The sequence below is a fragment of the Aulonocara sp. 'chitande type north' Nkhata Bay genome, linkage group LG8 (genome assembly GCF_057382095.1).
Source record: "Aulonocara sp. 'chitande type north' Nkhata Bay isolate Kocher_YH1m ecotype deep benthic linkage group LG8, A_spYH_male_GT1.1, whole genome shotgun sequence".
In the NCBI taxonomy this organism is placed as follows: Eukaryota; Metazoa; Chordata; class Actinopteri; order Cichliformes; family Cichlidae; genus Aulonocara; species Aulonocara sp. 'chitande type north' Nkhata Bay.
The window spans coordinates 3,736,467-3,759,649 of record NC_141351.1 but is presented as its reverse complement, the minus strand read 5'-3'; the positions used below and the strand labels follow the sequence as shown (position 1 = coordinate 3,759,649).

The following is a 23,183-nucleotide window of genomic DNA, read 5'->3' as shown; positions in this document are numbered from 1 at the left end:
GGGGGGGGGGGCTATCCCAGGTACAATAGGGCGAGAGACATTGCCCATATCATCCTTGCTTGTGAATGAGATGATACACAGACAACTTTGCGTAGCATAAATGAAACAACATTCTTTCAGAACCTGAATAGAAATGAGGTGCAACTGACAAGCAGGCGAGTTTGATCTTACCCTGATGTTATCGAAGGATGCTTTGTTGGTGACGTCGTACAGAAGCAGCAGAGCTGAGGAGAGAAAATAAAAACGTCACATTTGAAATTGGATCAAACTTCATGTCACAAAATTACAAGTGATCAGATTATTTAGCGTGTTTGGTGGCAACAAACAGTTCACGACATCCAGAAAGTATTTTCTTACACCTCTTTCCCACCACTGTGGCGCCAATTCATTGACACTTTCATGATCTAACTCACACTTTGAGAACTCAGCATGATGCAGGCCTTGTTTTTCATGGACATAAATGCAGTTTCTAGATTAAGTGCTGCCACAGTGCGGGTGAAAAAGAGGTGATCGGGACAGTTTACTGGCAGTGGTGCCAATTTTTGTCTGCTTTCACAAAGTTATTGATTCACCACAATAATCAATACAGACACTGTAATCACCATTAGTGCTGCTTGGAGAGATCACTGAGCATTTCCATATTAACTGTGGCTCACAGTGATGAGGTATTTCATGATCAACAAGAGCACTCAGTGTTAGGGTGCCTGGGTCGTCAGCCCCGTGTTGTGTTTTTGGTTCTTTGATTTTGTTTATTTCATTATATTCTAGCTTTGTCTTATGGGTTATAGGATTATTCTTAGTTTAGGTTCTCTGTGTGGGTTTTGTTTGAGTTTTAGTGTTCTGGTTTTCTGTCTGTGATCCATAGTTGCTGTCTCCCCTGTCTGCTGTATCCCTGTGTCAAGTCTGCGTCTCTGTGTTATGTTTCCTGTTTTACTTTGAAAGTCTGTGTCTCATGTTATTGTATCAGGTTTTGCTTCCTTTGTCTCTTTAGCACTGATTTGTCCCAGCTGTGTTTCCCTCCTGTTTCCCATTCCCCGATTGCTCCCTCTGTGTATTTAAGTTTCTCTGTGTCACTGTCGCGATCTACCCTCATTCATGCTGTGTGTTCTGTCTGCCCAAGTTTATTCTTTGTATTTCGGAAGGTTGTTATTTTGATCTGTTTTTGGAGTTCACGTTTTATCTGTACTTTGGATCTTCCATTTTACCATTTCTGCCTGCACACAGCCTAAACATGACACTCAGAACTCCCTCTGAAGGGCAAGGGTTACACTACAATTCAGAGGTTTTTATGAAGTTTTTATAAAACATGCTGACTTATACTTTTTTTATAGATCATTTATGCTGATGTCAGAAAATTGTGTATTTTATCATCGTTGCCTATGTGATTGGAGCAGAATCGGCTTCTATGAGACATTAAATCTTGAAAACTTATATAGTCATGCATCTATTTGATGGCAATGATGACGAGGTTTCACCGACACGCAGCTGTTTTTTTTTTTTTTTAATATATCCTCTTCTAAATGTCAAGGCAGACTACAGATTACAGATGGCTGTACAGAAAATGAGCATTGCTTTAGCCATGCATGCTTTCCAGAACTTTGCAAAGTCTAATTAGATTTTACTCACAAAAGGTCAACGTAGATGCATGTGGGAAATTTTGCACCATAATTACATAGGAGAATACACCATAAATATTATACATCTCATATCCCCCAACAAATTGAACCTAACTGTATTACAAGACACGTGAACTTGTGGTGTTCAGTGAAGTATTTTTCCATCTAACTAAAAAGTGATTTTTCTGGTATTTTAATGCTCCATAAAACACTCTGGATTTCGCTGGATGAAAAACGTAAAATAAAATGCCCCCCACTGTTACGTGAGCAAAGTGCTGATCTCTTTCATTTACCACGGTATTAGCATTATATCTGACAACATAATTGCGCGCGTGAATTCTAATTACCTCCAACTGCATTGTTCCGCTGTGGAGCATAATATCACCTCAGGTGTTACTGGAGGGTGTGCATTATAAAGCTCGAGACAGAAAGAAAAACTCATTACACCTGCGAGGGCAATTCTAACTCATTTTCACAGCTTGAACAACCTTCTCTTTTAAGAATTAGTGTAAGCTATTTACCTCCCCAGCACCGCCTCTCCTCCTACTGCATGTAATCCCTCCAGCCATCTTCTCCACTACTTACATCTCACTCCATCCTCATTCTGCCACTTTATTCCATGCACACCTTAAAGTATGTCTCCTGTTTACTCTCCTTACTCATCCCCCGATCCCGGCACGCCAGAGTCAAGGCTGCATTTTTGCCTATTTTGGATTAAATCCTTTGTTTGTTCATTTCAGCCAGACAAGTGCGTGAAGGGTGTTTAATGAGTTGTAATCACCGTCAGCTCCAGCCAAACTGAAAAAGCACAGTGAGGGGGAGAGGGAAGCATGAAGAAAAAAGATAGGAAGGACAGAGCGAGAGAGCGAGAGATGATCTGCCACCATAAGTTAATTTCCTCTCCCGTTGCTCCTGTTGTTTATAAGATACTAGAAGAAGACGAGAGTAAACCACAAGGAGTTGCTTTCCTTCACCCTCCCTAATCCAATTACATCTTGCCAAAAGCAAGACAGATGAAGTTGGAGAACTTTCTCACAGAAGCTGAGAAGCAGAGTTTAGTTATCACAGGTTGCAAAATAATAGGCAGAAGAATGAACTCTGCAAAAAAAAAAAGAGAAATACTGCTGGTTTTAGGTGTTGGTGTATGATTATGGCATATTAATGTGTGCAAAACGTTTGAAAGTGTGCCTCAGTCTCTATGTGGGTACTCAGATTTATCTGCAATCACAGAGTGAATCACAGATTCAAATGCTCAAGTGTACTGAGGTTTGCACAGGGTCAAAAACGCAAGTACAATTTGCACATGTGTGACAGAATATGCAAATATAATCAGTCAGAAAAATGATTGTGAATAGCCTCAGTGCCCTCAGGCAGCCCTTCCGTCGGCTGTCTTTGGGTCTGACAATGCATAAGCAGTGGATTACACCAGCGGTCCCCAACCTTTTTTTTTTTTCACGGACCGGCCTTTAAGGTGTCGCGGATAAATACAACAAAATAAAACTAGTACCGCTACTGAAAAATAGAAGAGTTATTCATAACACAGGAGGAAAGACCCAGGAAAACCGAGTAAATGATAAAAACGATAACAAAATAACGCTGAAAACCGATAAAAACCCTGAAAACCACACATTTCACACCTGAGCCTCATCTCTCGCGGCCCGGTACCAAACGACTCACGGACCGGTACCGGTCCGAGGCCCGGGAGTTGGGGACCGCTGGATTACACTATTCACTATAGCTGCAAGTCAGGATTGCTAACGTACAACTACTGGTACAAGTAAGAAGATGTTGTGGGGTGGTATAGATTAGGGTAAAGCGTTGCCTGTTTCTCTTTGAGAAAATAATCAGTTTTAAAGTTAGTGTGTAAAATATTGGCCACTACATGACAATAGATTACAGTCAACTGAGTTCTGCTTTCTTACCCCTCCCAGTTCAAGAGCATATGTTGGCTGCTGTAAGACAAAATATTTAAGTCAGTCAAGGAAGATCAAAACCATCAAATGTACCCATAATTGCTGTTGTGTTTCTGCTACTGTCTGGACAGCAGTTTTTCCCTATGTGTCGAAGTCCACTGTTGACTGTTTACCTCAGTTGTCAATGCTGTGTGAGAAGTGTCCACATCTCTTTGCTCTGAAAGAAGACGTAAAATTGCTCTCCCCCTGTTTAAATGTGTAGCATACATTTATTTTCTATCTCCATTTCAACTACTTTTTCTTGTAATGGTGTAAATGTGCATGTTTTTTTAATGGTTTAGAAAAGTACATTAGCGACTGTCATTTATAACCTCTCACCGGTCTATGTGTGTGTCCAGTAGTTAAAGTACATGAAACGTCTTTTGAGCTCTCTGATGTGTGGCACTAAAATGTGAGAAAAAAAGCCCTCATGTTCAGACTTTGTACTGAAAGCAGAAAAAGGCATTTTGTCACAAATGAGGGAGTTTGAGACTTCCCCTTAATTGCTGTGACATTTGTTTGGGCAGAAAGCTGAAGGTAAAAGTGTGTTTTATATGCAGGCAACACACCGTGGCATCACTCATTCCACAGCTCAGTGAAAACAAGGATCCTCACTCATATCATATCAGTTTCAGACAGCCAATCCACCAAGACACCTTTCATCTTTGGATATGACCCCAGCACAAACTACTATCAGTATTACACACAACATGAATGACTTTGTGAGCCACTACCACCTTGACAATCCAAGTGCGTGCATGAAAGTTTGAGCATGAAGAGATGGATAGTGAAGTGATCCATAAAGAGTACTGCCATCCATCATCTCTCAGATGATCATCTGTGCCTGCTCTCCTTCCTTTGAATATACAGATCGTATGCATATAAATGCAAATAGGAGCAGGTCAGAAATGTGCTGTTGAGCATCGTGACTGCTGAATGTTAAATTTGCAAAATACACCTTAATATCTTACTTTACCTGAAACTGTAACATTTTATAATCATGATTATTTAATTAAACTTTGGTCTTTTTTTACAGTTAAACAATGAGATTATAATAAAGGATAATTAACATGTGCATGTGACATTTTTTTTTAGCTAAGCTATAATACATATCATATTATTATGATATTGTCTTTTTTCGTGTGTTTTTCCCACTAACATCTTCGGTATGATCAGACGTAACCAAACTTGCCCATTCTTGGCCCTTGAAAGCGTATGATATCATCATGCTGTCAAGCAACTACATACGAATGTGCTAAAATGACCCTTTTATGCACCTATAGTAACCACCACAGTAATTTAGCCAATTTTAAACATACCGTATTTTCCGCATTATAAGGCGCACTTAAAATCCTTTAATTTTCTCAAATATTGACAGTGCGCTTTATAATCCGGTGCACCTTATGTATGAATTCTGGTTGTGCTTACTGACTTCGAACCGATTTTATGTAGTACACGGCGCTCAAAAATCTGTCAAAAAATGCTTTAGTACGACTTTGGTAAGCTACAAAGCCGCACCGTTTGATGGATTGTCGGAGCATTACGGCTACCATAGTCAGGAGCCTCGCGGAGTAATCTGGGTCCAAAACTCCGTCTGCTTCAGGTCCCAAAGTCAAACGAACAGTGCGGGCACTGACAGTTAAAAACTGTCTAAACTCTTTCATCTTTAATAAAATGATCAGCGCTGATGCTTTACCAGTTATAACAATTAGGTTTAACATCCAGGCATCCATGAAAACAGAATTTATTAAATTTAACGGAAGTTAGCAGGAAGTTAGCTCGCTAGTTTCCACTTAAACATGACATAGCATGTTCTGACTGAGAGATTTGTGGAAAAATTCAAATGTACAGCTCTGCTATCACTTCCGACATAAATGAAGACAGAAAACTAAACAGCAGTGACGTTTGTAGGGTTACTGACGTTGGGCTAGCTGGTATATAATGATGTGCTACGTGATCGCTAACATAAACATAGTGAAACTGGAGGATGAACGATAACTTTTTCCACTCAATAAAAGTTAACGTGAGGGTTCCTGATGGTTAGAGACAAATGCAATCGCATGGCAGGATGCGGCAAACGGACCAAACTTCAGTCAGGAGAACAACTGAGATAATCCATCCACAATACGAGGTTAGTCATTAATATACTGCAACAACACGGGAATAGAGCAGCTGGGAGAGAATACAGCATTAATGAATCAATGGTACAGAAGTGGAGGAAGCAAGAAGAATGAGTTGATTAAAGTTTGACTTATCTGACTGTTCTGTTTCGCTTAATGCACCTTATAATCCGGTGCGCCTTATGGTCTAAAATATACGGTAGTCATTTTTGAGCACTTCATACTGTGATGTTTGCAGCATGTTTGTGAGGTATTGAGCAAAACATAACGCAAGTAAATATTCAACCATAATGAAAGTTAAATTATGAATAACTAACGAGCTATTCCCTTATTCACGAGGGTTCACACGAGCAGGTTATTCCATGTTTTGATTCGTTAGATTTGTGCACCAGATGCCCTTCCTGAAGAAACCCCAAAGACTGAAATGGACATATTTAACTGATTATTTCAGTTCCTGTCCATACTTCTGAGAACAGGATAACACAGCACCACAACAAATGACATTAAATTGGCTTCACTATGTGCTTTACTGCCTTTTTACTGTTATGGTTTATATTTGCAATGAAAAAAACACATAGTACACCAAATTATCTGCTGTGCCTATACGCTCGGTTATCCAGTAAAAGGCCCATTAATGTGAAATTATTCTGAAAGGTCAAAAACACTAGACTGATGTGGAAGGAGGTGGTAAAGAGCTCTACACCTGTATATTAAATTAAAGGTAACTGATTAATCATCAGACTGTCTGTTTTCAAAAACACTAGGAATTCATACACAGCTTCTTTTTTTTATAGTAGACTTCTAAAACGCATAACAGACAGCTGGTGTTTAGAGTACAGTTGAATCAATAATATCTACAAACAGCATTAAAATGCTGATCCATATGTTTATGTACCCAGTGAAAAAGCGCTCACTTTCCATGCTGTATTAAAATACTTATATTGTTTATTGTTGGTTTTAATTCATTTATTTAAACAGTTAAGTTTAACATGTCTGATCAGGAAAAAAAAACCCTGTGAATGATTTACTTCAAGCGGCCCACGCTCAGTGTTCTGTGGTGAGGATGTTCTCAGCAGGTATCACGAATGGCGGCAACCAGTCAGCTGACAGTTAATGAAAACATCAGAGCACTTGTGCAGATCAGCGCTATCTTGACACATCGACCAGACATGTGAAGAGTAACCCCCTACATTCTTCCCTAAAATATTGTGCATTTGGTGACACAGAAACAGTATTATTTCAAAACTCTACTCATAGCTCAGGGCACTTTTCTCTGTCATTACCACAATTAGAAATGTATTCTGGGATACCTGATTGCCCGGACACTGTCGACACTGTGTCAGTCTACTATCTGGGATTGATCTGTCTTGGCTTGCTGTTTGCAGTAAAAAACTGTCTGGGCAGTGACAGTTTTACAGTTACTTTTGCTGTTGTTAAATACTGTTAAGCTATTGCTTAGCTTTTTGCAGGGAAAAAACTGCCTTGGCTTTTAAGTTGTGCTGTGTCACTGAATAGTATGCTGTGTCAGTTCAATTGTGTTTATATAGTGCCAAATCACAACAACAGTTTTCTCAAGGTGGTGTATAGTTTATGGTCAAGACTCTATAATAATAGAGACGAAACCCCAACAATAAAAACATTCCCTGTGACCAAGCCCTTAGCAACAGAGGGAATGATAAACTCCCCTTTAACAGGAAGAAACCTTTCTAGAACCAGGCTCAGAGAGGGGTGGCCATCTGCATCAATACTATTGAACTATGACGTTGTTTTGTCCAAAATATCGTTATCGCAAAATCGCAAGATTTTTTGAGGCTATATCGCCCACTTCTACTAATAAATATCCCTACATTTAATGTATATGAGTACCTGAACAATACTCAAAAAAATCAAAAAGTGTGGAATGTAGTTCTGGTCGCCATCTTAGAAGACTACATACTGAAGCATGTTTATTTTTATATTTAGTGTACAAATCTGTGGATCTGGTAAACATACAGTATATACAGGCATGAGAATTACAACTCAAATCAGGCCTTAAAAGAAAAGTTTCAAAGGTGACTTTACAAATTGCACTAATTTATGTGCCATAACATTTTCATGAGCTTACAAAGTAGAGTCACAATCCATCGGAACCTCTACACCATGCAAAGGACCCCTGCTAATAAAAAGCCTTTGTCTATATGACATTTCTCACCGATGAGAAATATTTTCATTTCATCCCTTCAGGCAAGTTTTTGTCCTGCCATTGATGTTACTGTATGTCAAAATGAAAGGGAGAATGTGACATTGCTACACAGTCCCCTCCTTCCATGACTTTCACTATTCCTCCGACAGCTATAGCACCACTTACCATCTCTACCTCTTTGCCTGCCTAAGCACAGAATAGTCCTCATTCTATGGCATCCATTATAAAAAGAAGTGGCTCTATCACCATGAAGAGCGATTAATGATTCCTCTCTAGGAAGCACCCACAAATAGCTGACACCTGTCTTTTCAGGAGACTGTAAAAATATAAGCAGGTAGAGTAAGAAGTAATGACACTAGCTCAATAATGAATTCAGTGGAGAGTACAAGCAGATTTTGAGCTTCATCATAACTCTCTACAAACCCCCCCAAAAAAGCCAAAAAAATAAATTTTATGGTGACCTTGCATATAAATTATAATATTTAAAATACACAAGTAGATATAAGATATGTGCTTATGAGAAAGAAATATATAGATTTTGATGATGAATTGCACAGCTTGCTGCTTTCCCAGAACAGAGCAATGTCATTAATGTTTTGCTTCCAATCACCCTTTCCTGCTTTTTCATGCAAACCCTTTTCATCCCCTTTCTTTGTTCCTGCCCATCTTTCTCACTCCATCTTTTCTTTTCTACCTTTCTCCTCATTGCCACAGATGTTGTCTTGATCAGCGTTCTCCCTGCTGCTGTCCCTCCTTCCGATCTTAGTTGGATTATGTGTCGCCCCCACAAGCTGCTGCAGCAGACTGAGGTCTATGGTTGCTCATTAGTGACAAGAATAGTGGCCCAGTAAGATGGAATAGAAGGAATAAAAAATGATGCGGGCAAGACCGGATGAGGCCGAGCAGAGCAGCAACATTATTGGGTAATGAGACTGATTTAATCTGAAATAGATGTAGCCTCTATAGGTTCTACAACTGTTCTTTGTCACTAATATTATCTTGCAGATGCTTGTAGCAAAGTTGATGACATTCTGATGAAGAGGCAGGTGAAACAAACAGCCAAACATTATCTATTGTTATTCTTCTTATTAATGCTTTCCGCATAGCAGTAAAATAGCACCTTTTGAGAAACTAGCTAATCAGTTTGGCTATGGAGTGCGGCTTTTTGGAAACAGGTACCTGTTAGTGTGAAGAAGAAAGTTTTCACAGGTCTGCATAAAAAACCACAGGGAGTGCAGAATTATTAGGCAAATGAGTATTTTGTCCACATCATCCTCTTCATGCATGTTGTCTTACTCCAAGCTGTATAGGCTCGAAAGCCTACTACCAATTAAGCATATTAGGTGATGTGCATCTCTGTAATGAGAAGGGGTGTGGTCTAATGACATCAACACCCTATATCAGGTGTGCATAATTATTAGGCAACGTCCTTTCCTTTGGCAAAATGGGTCAAAAGAAGGACTTGACAGGCACAGAAAAGTCAAAAATAGTGAGATATCTTGCAGAGGGATGCAGCAGTCTCAAAATTGCAAAGCTTCTGAAGCGTGATCATCGAACAATCAAGCGTTTCATTCAAAATAGTCAACAGGGTCGCAAGAAGCGTGTGGAAAAACCAAGGCGCAAAATAACTGCCCATGAACTGAGAAAAGTCAAGCGTGCAGCTGCCAAGATGCCACTTGCCACCAGTTTGGCCATATTTCAGAGCTGCAACATCACTGGAGTGCCCAAAAGCACAAGGTGTGCAATACTCAGAGACATGGCCAAGGTAAGAAAGGCTGAAAGACGACCACCACTGAACAAGACACACAAGCTGAAACGTCAAGAATGGGCCAAGAAATATCTCAAGACTGATTTTTCTAAGGTTTTATGGACTGATGAAATGAGAGTGAGTCTTGATGGGCCAGATGGATGGGCCCGTGGCTGGATTGGTAAAGGGCAGAGAGCTCCAGTCCGACTCAGACGCCAGCAAGGTGGAGGTGGAGTACTGGTTTGGGCTGGTATCATCAAAGATGAGCTTGTGGGGCCTTTTCGGGTTGAGGATGGAGTCAAGTTCAACTCCCAGTCCTACTGCCAGTTTCTGGAAGACACCTTCTTCAAGCAGTGGTACAGGAAGAAGTCTGCATCCTTCAAGAAAAACATGATTTTCATGCAGGACAATGCTCCATCACACGCGTCCAAGTACTCCACAGCGTGGCTGGCAAGAAAGGGTATAAAAGAAGAAAAACTAATGACATGGCCTCCTTGTTCACCTGATCTGAACCCCATTGAGAACCTGTGGTCCATCATCAAATGTGAGATTTACAAGGAGGGAAAACAGTACACCTCTCTGAACAGTGTCTGGGAGGCTGTGGTTGCTGCTGCACGCAATGTTGATGGTGAACAGATCAAAACACTGACAGAATCCATGGATGGCAGGCTTTTGAGTGTCCTTGCAAAGAAAGGTGGCTATATTGGGCGCTGATTTGTTTTTGTTTTGTTTTTGAATGTCAGAAATGTATATTTGTGAATGTGGAGATGTTATATTGGTTTCACTGGTAAAAATCAATAATTGAAATGGGTATATATTTGTTTTTTGTTAAGTTGCCTAATAATTATGCACAGTAATAGTCACCTGCACACACAGATATCCCCCTAAAATAGCTAAAACTAAAAACAAACTAAAAACTACTTCCAAAAACATTCAGCTTTGATATTAATGAGTTTTTTGGGTTCATTGAGAACATGGTTGTTGTTCAATAATAAAATTATTCCTCAAAAATACAAGTTGCCTAATAATTCTGCACTCCCTGTAGGTACTCCATGATTCTAATGTTAGAACCACATTTAGCAGCAGTAACTAATGTTTTTTATTCATCACCAGGAAAGAATACTGGCCAACTCTTCTTTACATAATTAGTTTGTACACATTCGTTTGTGCACAGCTCTTAGGATACCACCCCAATTGTCACAAACTCATATCACATCGACGCCTGGACTTTGACTAGACCATTGCAGCTCCAGATAGGAACTGGTACAAATTTAGCAATTCCGATTCCACCATCGATTAGATTCCTAATCGATTCTCATTGGCTCTGCTTGGGGAGTCACCACCATCGCTAAACAGCATACCAATGGCATTGCATTCATGCAAAAAAAGTAATGTATTGCACATACTACACAGAAGACTTTTCTTAACAGTAATGCATTATGTCACTTAATTACTCCTAGGAGAAAGTAATCAATTCTACTTGTTGCATTACTTTCACATATCTCCATAAAATAATCTGAAACACATTGTCTCATAATTACCATTTAAAAATATAAATCTGAGGCTACAATCCCACACACCAACACAAATCCCTAACTCGGACGTCGGCAACCTTTAACATCAAGAGTCATTTTACTTCCTTCAAGCAAAAAGAGAAAAAGACAGACGGGCTGATGTAATTGTGAGAGAACAGACTAATAATTATTGTATTCACAGAATTAAATAGGGCTACGGTTAACCCTAATTCTAACCAGTAACTCAGGAGCCACATGCAGCTATTTAGCAGCTGAAGAGCCAAATGCTCTGCGCTATGCTAATGAGGACACACATATGATTTTTCTCTTAGTATTTAGGTATGAACATAAAGCACAGCACACAGCACAGATATAAAAAACCAGCACAAAGAGACTTTAAAGCTATCCCCACAGTGATTCTACTTTAGAAACATGGACAGGCAGAAATGCAGATTGCGGCCTAACTGCTCAGTCATTTGTTATTGGTTGAAGTTCAGGATCTGCCTACTGGGTTGTAGTCAGCATTCACTTAGCTAACATCACTCTGGCTTCTTGGCTAGCGCTAGCATGCTATCTGTGCAGGTGCTTGCAAAGAGCCAAAGTTGTGTTAGCAGTATAATGCAGTTGTTTCTGTCCTGGATGGAGTTTGTACTCTACCATCACACTATAAAAATGTCCATAGCCAAGCTGCAGACTGCACCACTATTTACCTCCTCCGGCACATGAACAGAAATCAGCTGATTATACTGCTAGTGGAAGTGGTACTGATAAGCAGAATCATTAAGCTAGCAGACTAACAGTTCAAGGAATTGAACTACTGGGATTCAGGTCTCTAATTGCAGCACCTTCATTCTTTTCTTCTCAGTCATTCTGCTGTAGATTTGCTCCTGTGATCTAGTGACCCATCTACGCTTAGGATTGGGTTGTGTTATAGCCACGTGCTAAAAAAAAAAAAAAAGGCTGATTTTCAAAAAAACCAAAAGATATTACACTTCAAAGGCAAATACATTTTGAGGTTACATTTTTTCTGTTCAAATATTTTCATTTCGTGGGTCATAAATAGAGAAAATTTACTTTAAAAGGGGTGAATATTAAACCCCGAACACAAAATGTCTTGCCAATGACCTAGTGGATATTAGGAGCTTAATTTTCTCCATGAGTACCAGTCATGATGTTGACAAGCAAGCCAGACATTGGTTTTTCCACCTCCTGCAGTATGTGCACATCACGCCTCTCCTTTTTGCATCCCACTTGGGAGTTAAGTCTCAAAACCCTCTAAAGTAGACCAATTAACTGAGACACTTATGCATTAAACAGCGATTTGCCTGTCACTTTTATGACTCCATTCAATTAATTATCACAGCATCCCTTTAAAGAATAATTAGTTCATCTCAAATAAGACCTCTGCTAGAAATACCAACAGCCTTTTGGGGCATCAGAATTCGAGAATAATCTGTTGAATAGCTGAAAATATATAGAAAAGGGAGAGGGGGGAGTTCCCAAACATTTGTATTTACAGTCATATCGGGGGGGAAAAAAAAACAAAACTGGCACACGTGATATGCACATTGGGTTGATAAATGTAATAAAAGCAATTTACTTATTGATTGAGCTCAGTCAACAGAGACTTTAATAATACAATTTGAGTAACTGTAATGATGAGGGGTGACAGTGGCCCATAAGGTTTTGTGCCACTTAGAATGTTCTAGCATTGATTTTCTCTTTTTCAATATAAGTGAAATGCCTATGAGCTTTTTGAATGATTTTGTTCAGTGGATTGTGCTGGGTGATGTTCCACACAGCAATACTGAGTGATAGCAGGTCCTTGCTGGTCACTGGTATCAGTTGTTTTATGTTTGTTGACTTCCTGTCCAACTTAAATACTTGAGTTATTAAGCATACTCAAACTTCTACAAAGTGCAACTGACTTTGAATGCCTTACTTTTTCAGTTTTAAAAAAAACTGGTTGTACCTCCACTTCTTCGTATTATAAGTAGTAACATCAACAGACCCCAACGTTAACACATCTACATTTACTTCCATAGTGTTGTCTTTTTTCTGTCATATTACGATGCATGTTGATTTTGTTTTATACCTCTGTTAACACAAAAATCAATTCACATTGTCTCCAAAAACACACAAGACTGAAGTTTATGCAACTTAGAGGACAATAGTAATGTTAATGGTAATGATTTAATCATTTTCAAGACTTGTGACATTGGATTTAAGACCTTGGATGACACTGAAAAACTGAAAAGATTATTGCATTTTAGACAGAAACCTATGTGAATAGCAGCAATAATGATGGAGTGGAGCATTTCACTGAGATGTGCCATAACCCCGCTTCCTTACACCATGGGTAACAAAAGCAATGAAGGCCATTATAAGGAAATGAAGCAGCCAAAGCACCTCATTCAAAACAATACTGCCTGAACAACCCTTTCAATCATAAAGCACCCATTGGAGGCATCATCTCTAATGCAGCCATTACCTGTTCCTCTAAATCTATTAACTCAATTATTCTGTTTCACTGAGTTCATCGTGTTACTTCTATATGTGAGATATAAAAATGGGAAAGACTTTGGAAGAGTTTCATTTCGGGCTGAAAGGTCTCCCATTTGCTGACGTGGTATTTTGTTACAAAGTGACTGAGTACACCCAGTTAAAGGTAGTGATGGTGTTGTGTTTTAGTTGTGTTCGCTAAAGATGCCAGTTGCATTCAGTAACAGCATGCTAAGTGGCTAAAATGAAACCAGTCACTTCAAAATCGTGAGCTCCACTCTTCTTTTATTCTACTGTTTTAATTGTTTTGCGCCTGTGTTCAGATGTAATGAGGCGTTTTGTCATGCAGGAAATCTTCTGAGGAAAGTGCTACAGTGTTTCATTATAGTCTTTTACTCACACTGCTTTCTGCTTTGACGTTAATTGATTTTTGTCAGCTGCCTTTTGTGATGAAAGCTGGTTGTTTGCAATGTTAAATGGTTCTGACCGCTTTGCTCCTCTAGACATCTTGGTTTCCATTCTTGATTTGAGAAATTAATTTGTCTTTCCAAGCATCTTTCAATATATCACCCTGTCATGCTTGCATCAGCCCCCCCACACCACCCTGGTAGTATTTTATGTCTCAATACCTCCCTTTCCTTGCCTTCCTCCTCTTGTTTCTTGTCTCAACCACCAAGTCTGCTTTTCTTCTTTTTTTTTCTTTTTTAGTACCCTGTGGTTTCGCTCCATGCTGCGGAAATGACAAACTGTCAGTTCCACTGGGGGAGAAGGGGGTGAAAAAAAAGAGTCTGCGGCTGGTTTCTGGACCCAGCTGGACCTTCACGTCACCCTCTACACCAGATGGGCCTGGCAGATTGCACTGGGCTCACTCCAACCACCAGCTCATTTGTACTGATTGTCTGAATTTCTTTGCTCTCTGTTCATGGACACAATAAAAAGTGAGAGTGGGGCCAGAATTAAATAAGACAAACATCGATAGTTGTCTAGAGGGCATAGTAGTACTCTGAGACATGCTTCATTCCCCTCCAACAACTACTGAGCTGTCTTGGGCAAGTCATTGCCCAAGACACATTTAAAAACTAAAAAACTTTAAACTGTCTCCCAAAAAAATGTACAAAACTTTTCGCTGCTTCTTCTAAAGGTCCTCACAAACACTGAGTCCAAATAGCATTTAGGTAAAGTCATTAGCAAAGGGGCAACTTCTCCCAACTGTGAGTTATTGCTTAAATTAAACCAAAAATGAGTTAACGCAAATTAATCCGCATTGAAATTAAAACTTTTAATGCAGTTAACGCAGTTAGCGCATGCAGTTAAAATCAAGTAATCAGGATCAAGTAATTGCGATTAATCGCGATTAATTACAGACAACTGTGAATTTAATTAGTTTTGTTTTGTTTTTCATTTATTGACAGCACTATTAAATACAAATATAAAGTGCAACTGCCTGCTTTGTATGACTGGTTTCCATCTTTGCAGTCAAGTTTTCGTTGTTATCTTATTATACCAAGTGTGCCTTGTAAAGTATCACAAGGTTGGTTATGTGTCAGTCACCAACAAATACAAGCAGGAGGGGAGATGAGTTATGACTCATTGTGTGTTGTGTAGCGACACAACCAGCAGTGTGAAGTCTGTTGTCTGATCTGGCAAGCCGTGACATTTTCATGTAGACACTTTTCAGCATACTACCTTATGTGCACAATACAGCAGATGGCGGTGGAGCAGATCAGTGACAGAGAGCACGGGCTATAGTGAAGAGCTCCAAAGACATCGAATCAGTAACCAGTAATGAGCTTGACAGAGAGCATATGCACTCAGCTAATCATCCATGTAGAGATAAAAGAAAATAATAAAGAAGTATAAGCAGTGAAACTTTATCTTCCTTGACAGGACTGTGAGACTTTAACTGTAATTAAAATTGCAGATTTTAAACTACTGACTTAAATCTGTTTACTATTTCCACACTTTGGACTTCCTCACTTTTACCTGGCAGTGCTCAGAAATGGAAACGAGACCCCTGACTGTGGGATCTCTACATTTCAAAGTCTGAGTCACGAAAAACTGTCCATTAGTTCACAGTAGTAGACAGCTTTCGTGACGGCTGCATTTGGGCTGGATTCCCTCCCCTGGTCCTGTCTGTCAGAGCGAATGAGCTTTATTTAAAAGTCAGCAACAGACGGACAACTCAGAGGAGCTGGTTTGAGGTTCCCTTGGTGCCTTGTTAAAGATCAGTGAGGCTAAACTGTTGCACTGACAGATCAGAATGATGCTGGGCAACTGGCCATCATACACACACACACACACGTACTTATGTATAACACATGCAAACCTCATCAAAGCCAAGCGCACACCCATACATAACGGACACAATCGGGTACACGTTTTCAGCCACGTCCCATCATTTTGCTATTTTATATGCTGCTGAGCAGATTTCGCGTTTCAGTTAATGCCAGCAAGTGTGTGTGTGTGTGTGTGTGTGTGTGTGTGTGTGTGTGTTCGACTACACCTGCTCATTCAGGTTGGCCTGAGGCAAACTGTTATCAGTACTCAGCGGGGCTGTTCGAGATATAACTACTACACACACATACACCCTCACAAGCACATGTGGGAATAGCTCAGAGCTCCCCAATACCCCCCCCCCCCCCGATTCCCCACTGTGTGAGAGGCAGGCTCATTTTCCCACCCAGTGGTTAGCCTCTCGCTTAAAAGAACCTGCACACAGCATTGAGCCTCTGGCAAATGCGTGTGCCCACACACACACACTTGCACAAACTAAGAGTATTGTGATTCCATCACTTACCAATACTCAGCCAATACTTACAGAACCAAGACTCAGTGGCAAAGTGTATTAATTGTGTTAAAATGGCTTGCTTTTTGTACCAAGAAGTAAGGAAGTTCATGTCCCGGCAACGTGAGAAATACAGGTGGAAATGTGCACACACACACACACACACACACACACACACACACACACACACACACACACACAAAGCAACATGCATGTTTTTGCAATCTCAACAGGTATGAGGGAACAACAGGGAGCAGCGTGCCTGCTGGTGCCAGTAACACATTTGAAGAAAACAAAGGAAATGAAATGTCTGTCAGAACAGTCTGGCTGTGTCAGGAGAAAATAGAGAGTGGAGAGAAGGCATGTCAGTCACAACCAAAGAGGTTCTCACAAACACAAATTGAGGAATCCTACCGTGAGCATCACGATAGTAAGCGTGAGTGACACTCCGAAAACGCTCCTGACCAGCAGTGTCCCATATCTGAGAGAGAAGGGAGGAAGGAAGAGCAGGATGAACAGAACATCGGTTGGCATAGTGAACAACTAAATAGATAGATTAATAGCTTAGCAGTTTAGCAACTAAATTTAAAACAGCATCTTTATGTTAAGACAAATTCTGCATTGAGTCTGGAGGTTGGAATTTGTAGAACACAAAGCCAAAAGGCTAACTAAGCGATTACAAGCATGTGTATATATATATATATATATATATATATATATATATATCCACATCATCCTCTTCATGCATGTTGTCTTACTCCAAGCTGTATAGGCTCGAAAGCCTACTACCAATTAAGCATATTAGGGGATGTGCATCTCTGTAATGAGAAGGGGTGTGGTCTAATGACATCAACACCCCATATCAGGTGTGCATAATTATTAGGCAACGTCCTTTCCTTTGGCAAAATGGGTCAAGAGAAGGACTTGACAGGCACAGAAAAGTCAAAAATAGTGAGATATCTTGCAGAGGGATGCAGCAGTCTCAAAATTGCAAAGCTTCTGAAGCGTGATCATCGAACAATCAAGCGTTTCATTCAAAATAGTCAACAGGGTCGCAAGAAGCGTGTGGAAAAACCAAGGCGCAAAATAACTGCCCATGAACTGAGAAAAGTCAAGCGTGCAGCTGCCAAGATGCCACTTGCCACCAGTTTGGCCATATTTCAGAGCTGCAACATCACTGGAGTGCCCAAAAGCACAAGGTGTGCAATACTCAGAGACATGGCCAAGGTGAGAAAGGCTGAAAGACGACCACCACTGAACAAGACACACAAGCTGAAACGTCAAGACTGGGCCAAGAAATATCTCAAGACTGGTTTTTCTAAGGTTTTATGGACTGATGAAATGAGAGTGAGTCTTGATGGGCCAGATGGATAGGCCCGTGGCTGGATTGGTAAAGGGCAGAGAGCTCCAGTCCGACTCAGACGCCAGCAAGGTGGAGGTGGAGTACTGGTTTGGGCTGGTATCATCAAAGATGAGCTTGTGGGGCCTTTTCGGGTTGAGGATGGAGTCAAGCTCAACTCCCAGTCCTACTGCCAGTTTCTGGAAGACACCTTCTTCAAGCAGTGGTACAGGAAGAAGTCTGCATCCTTCAAGAAAAACATGATTTTCATGCAGGACAATGTTCCATCACACGCGTCCAAGTACTCCACAGCGTGGCTGGCAAGAAAGGGTATAAAAGAAGAAAAACTAATGACATGGCCTCCTTGTTCACCTGATCTGAACCCCATTGAGAACCTGTGGTCCATCATCAAATGTGAGATTTACAAGGAGGGAAAACAGTACGCCTCTCTGAACAGTGTCTGGGAGGCTGTGGTTGCTGCTGCACGCAATGTTGATGGTGAACAGATCAAAACACTGACAGAATCCATGGATGGCAGGCTTTTGAGTGTCCTTGCAAAGAAAGGTGGCTATATTGGTCGCTGATTTGTTTTTGTTTTGTTTTTGAATGTCAGAAATGTATATTTGTGAATGTGGAGATGTTATATTGGTGTCACTGGTAAAAATAAATAATTGAAATGGGTATATATTTGTTTTTTGTTAAGTTGCCTAATAATTATGCACAGTAATAGTCACCTGCACACACAGATATCCCCCTAAAATAGCTCAAACTAAAAACAAACTAAAAACTACTTCCAAAAACATTCAGCTTTGATATTAATGAGTTTTTTGGGTTCATTGAGAACATGGTTGTTGTTCAATAATAACATTATTCCTCAAAAATACAACTTGCCTAATAATTCTGCACTCCCTGTATATATAGGGTAGGGAGCGGTTTGACCGGTAAATTGAGAGCTTCGCTTTTACACTCAGCTCCCTCTTCACCACGACGGACCGGTGCAGTGTCCGCCTCACTGCGGCCACAGCACCAATCCGTCTGTCGATCTCAGGCTCCCTTCTCCCATCACTCGCAAACAAGACCCCGAGATACTTGAACTCCTCCACTTGGGGCAGGAACTCATCCCCGACCCGGAGTGGGCACTCCACCCTTTTCCGGCTGAGAACCATGGCCTCAGATTTGGAGGTGCTGATCCTCATTCCCGCTGCTTCACACTCGGCCGCGAACTGTTCCAGTGCGAGCTGGAGGCCTTCACCCGATGAAGCCAACAGAACCACATCATCCGTGAAAAGCAGAGATGAGATTCTGAGGCTACCGAAGTGAAAGCCCTCCACCACTTGGCTGCGCCTAGAAATCCTGTCCATTAAAATTATGAACAGAATCGGTGACAAAGGGCGGAGCCCATCACCCACCAGGAACGAGTCCGACTTATTGCCGGCAATGCGAACCAAGCGCTTGCAATGGTTGTATAGGGATAGTTTCCCAGGGAGGCTGAGAAGTGTGATCCCCCTGTAGTTGGAACACACCCTCTGGTCCCCCTTCTTAAAGATGGGGACCACCACCCCGGTCTGCCAGTCCGGGGATACTGCCCCTGATCTCCACGCAACATTGTAGAGGCGTGTCAACCAGGACAGCCCTACAACGTCCAGAGCCTTCAGGAACTCGGGGCGGACCTCATCCACATCAGGGGCTCTGCCACCAAGGAGTTGTTTAACTGCCTGTGGCGGAGGTGTGGTCCCGGGCGCGGCTGCAGGGGAGGAGTGGTGCAGTGAGCTCAACGGGGCGGTGCTGGAGACGCAGGTGAGAACAGCTGATGGCGTTTGGACTAATGATGGTTTCCTTCCCCTTTTATAGTGAGACGGGAGAGGAGCGGAGGAGAGGCTAGAAATCAGCTGAGACCGGAGCTGTCAGACTGTGGACTATCATGATAAATGAAAACTAGAAATAAACGTGGCATCTGGCGACAAACAACTGTGCGTGTGTGAAGTGCATTTCACACTGCCTCAGTGACCAGAGGTCGGGTCATCACCCTCATCCCCAGACTCTGCGTCCTCCTCAGAAGACGTGTCAGTGGGATTAAGGAGGTCCTCGAAGTATTCCTTCCACCGCCTGACAATTTTCTCAGTCGAAGTCAGCAGCGCTCCGCCAGCACTATACACAGTGCAGGTAGAGCACCGCTTTCCCCTCCTGAGATGCCTGACGGTTTGCCAGAATCTCTTCGGGGCAGTCTGAAAGTCTTTTTCCATGGCCTCTCCGAACTACTCCCACACCCGAGTTTTTGCTTCAGCCACTGCCCGAGCCACATTCCGCTTGGCCTGTCGGTACCTATCAGCTGCCTCCGAAGTCCCACAGGCTAACCAAGCCCGATAGGACTCCCTCTTCAGCCTGGTGGCTCCCTTCACCTCTGATGTCCACCATTTGGTTCGGGGATTACCACCACGACAGTCACCAACCGGCTTGCGGCTGCAGCTCAATGCAGCAGCTTCGGCAATGGAGATGCTGAACATGGTCCATTCAGACTCAATGTCCCCAGTCTCCCTTGGAATGCTGTTGAAACTCTGCCGGAGGTGTGTGTTGAAGATCTCACGGACTAGGGCCTCCGCTAGGCATTCCCAGCACACCCTCACTATGCATTTAGGTGCACCAGGTCTGTCCAGCGTCCTCCCCCGCCACCTGATCCAACTCACTACCAGGTGGTGATCAGGTGACAGCTCAGCCCCTCTCTTTACCCGAGTGTCCAGAACATATGGTCGCAGGTCTGGTGATATGATTACAAAATCGATCATCGACCTGCGGCCTAGAGCATCCTCGTGCCACGTGCACTTATGGACACTCTTATGTTCGAACAAGGTGTTCGTTATGGCCAAATTGTGATTTGCACAGAAGTCCAATAACAAAGCACCGCTCAGGTTCAGATCAGGGGGGCCGTTCTTCCCAATCACGCCCCTCCAGGTCTCGCTGTCGTAAAACAATAAAAAACAGACTAGGAAAAAATGGCATCTGTGGAAGAGAAGGACACAATTACGAATGACCAAAAAGAACAAATTCTCTTCTCGCATTTGACAAAAAAACTCTTCATGATTCCCAAGATGTGAAAATATTCTGTGAACTGATGAGACAAAAGTTTTGGAAAGTTTGCAGAATATCTTCCATGAGAATGTCTGGCCATTCATTTGTGTCCTTAAGCTCAAACACATTTGGGTTATGCAGCAGAACAATTACCCAAAACACACCAGCAAGTCTAAATGGCTCAGACAAATAAAATGAAGGTTTTAGAGTAGCCTAATCAAAGTTTCACAGGAAATCCAGTCCTTTCTAAGCTCCAGCCTTTTGTTAATGTATTAAATTTATTTTGCACTAGAAAAATTCTACACACACCTCATAATGACGAAGTGAAAAACGTTTGGTTGAACTTCTTGCATATTTAATTTTTGAGTTGAAGAGACATCCGACACACGATCAGTGGAAACAGGATCTTATATACACATTACATTTTTGGTTTTTATTTTTAATACATTTGTAAGAATTTAAAATGAATGTAATCTATTTTGGACTAAGGCTGTAACAAAACAGAATGTGGAACAAGTAAAGATGCAGATGCCCTGTATATTCAGGTTTCTACTGAACGTAACATAGTCACAGTCCACTGACTCAAGTTTTATAGAGGATGCTGTTTATCAAATTTAACTCCTCTGAACATTACCATTCTTGCCTTGTACTGAAGAAATCATTAACGGCCTTCACTCTTTAATGTTATCCCATATTTCTCCTTTTCTGGTACCTGCTGTTGTAACTTGTGTTATCACTCACCAAAACAGCTTGGACTTTCTTGAATGAATCTCCAGCATGTGATTAATTGGTTTTGCTCTCACCTTTATACTTCTTTAATTTTCCTCTCCCTTCATTTTAATCTTTTCAATTCCATTTACTCCATTCAGTCAATTTTAACTAATGAGAAAAACCAACTAATATAGATCAAACATTTTAGATATGTCTCTACAGGTGATCCAGTCATCATCGGAGACATGTCAAATCAAGAACATGAGCCAAAGTAGAACCGAATATGCTAAAATGACTCCTATGATAAAACATCCTAGTGCAGATAAGGATGTTTTATCATAGGTGAGTGCGTTATAATGAAAGTAGTCTACAGCGAGTCAGAAGTGGATGTTTTACTGCTTTCTGCTATACACGTGTAAGGATAATTGAGTTCTTGTACCTACAAGACCCAATGTTAATATTAAATGAGCTTGAAAGTTGTACAGTTATTGCTTATCAGCACAGACTGACTCAGACTAATTGCAACATGCTGGCAATCTGTCTGCATTTATAAATCAAACATTAGTTGCAAATCTTTGTAAGTCTGTCTGAGAGCGATTGCAGTCAGTCCCAGTTAGGCAACCTGTGCAATCATCTTACAATCAAAAACACTTTTCCCGAGGCTTGTGGTCTTACACATTAAACCTGTGGGCGACCAGTTGGTGCAACTACCAAGCTACCAATGCAAAAACATTCAGAGCAGTTAATGGATAACCAGCAGCTTTTCTTAGTTTCATGGAGGCTATCATCCTGTTTTTACCCGTGTGTGACTCAACCATAAAACAATATTACAGGATTTTTGAAAAGTTTTAAAGATTTGACTGAATGACTTGATTTTTTTTTACTGCCATAAACATTTTGGTAATAGTGCAGCTTAAACTCAGCAGTCACATTTCCACTTATGCTATAATGTAATTAGTCTAAAGATACGTAAAGTTTCATTAAACTAATTCATGAAGTATCACCTGAAATATGCCATCTGACAGACAGACAGATGGATGGACGTGGATGGATTAAAGATGAGAAAGATAAAGAGAGAGAGCGTTAGCATTGTGTAATTGAGGTGCAAAAAACCATCAGACAGTAGCTAATGCGGTTTTGGAACGGCCAAGAGTCATTGGTCTCTCTGCCTGTCTGTGTCTTTTGTTGATAACTTCCAGGCTTGATAATCTGATGGAAAGTCTGCAATTCCCTCTTGTGTCTTCAGTCAGGCAGAACGGCAGGCTAATTGACTGATAGAGATTAACTAAGGCCCCATTAAGTCATCATTTGCACTTTTTGCCCCTCCCACAGCAGGAAATGAACATGTATGGGAGACGTATTTTACACCATGGATAATAGTTGCTGGAGATTTATTATTAAAAAAATGACCCACACGTACGTTTGGACAGGAATGGGGGAAGAAAAAGAAGATTTTATCGTTTTAAAGACAGATATTGTGGATTAGGATTCTTACCTGCAGTTTGACCTTCACAGCATCAATGGTCATAACTTTATTCTGAAAGACAAAAGAGAAAAATGATAAATGCTAAAACACAGCTGTAGACAGAAAGCCAGAAAGCCAGGTAACAAGAGAAAGGGGAAAAAAGTCAAACAGTGATAAGAACTTT

General features: G+C 41.1%; 1 protein-coding gene across 2 annotated transcripts in view; it reads right to left on the bottom strand.

Moving 5' to 3' along the window:
* rab26 (RAB26, member RAS oncogene family) overlaps positions 1–23,183 on the bottom strand; it is a 112,723-nt gene that overhangs the window by 41,626 nt on the left and 47,914 nt on the right. For both annotated transcript variants that reach the window (XR_015130686.1, XM_086302826.1), the window contains exons 3-5: positions 23,030–23,071; positions 16,833–16,899; positions 172–224 (exon numbers count right to left, since the gene is read on the bottom strand). Coding sequence is in view for 1 of the 2 variants with exons in the window: in XM_086302826.1 (XP_086158952.1) it covers positions 172–224; positions 16,833–16,899; positions 23,030–23,071 (162 nt within the window). In the remaining variant the exon portion in view is untranslated. The remainder of the gene's footprint in view (positions 1–171; positions 225–16,832; positions 16,900–23,029; positions 23,072–23,183) is intronic.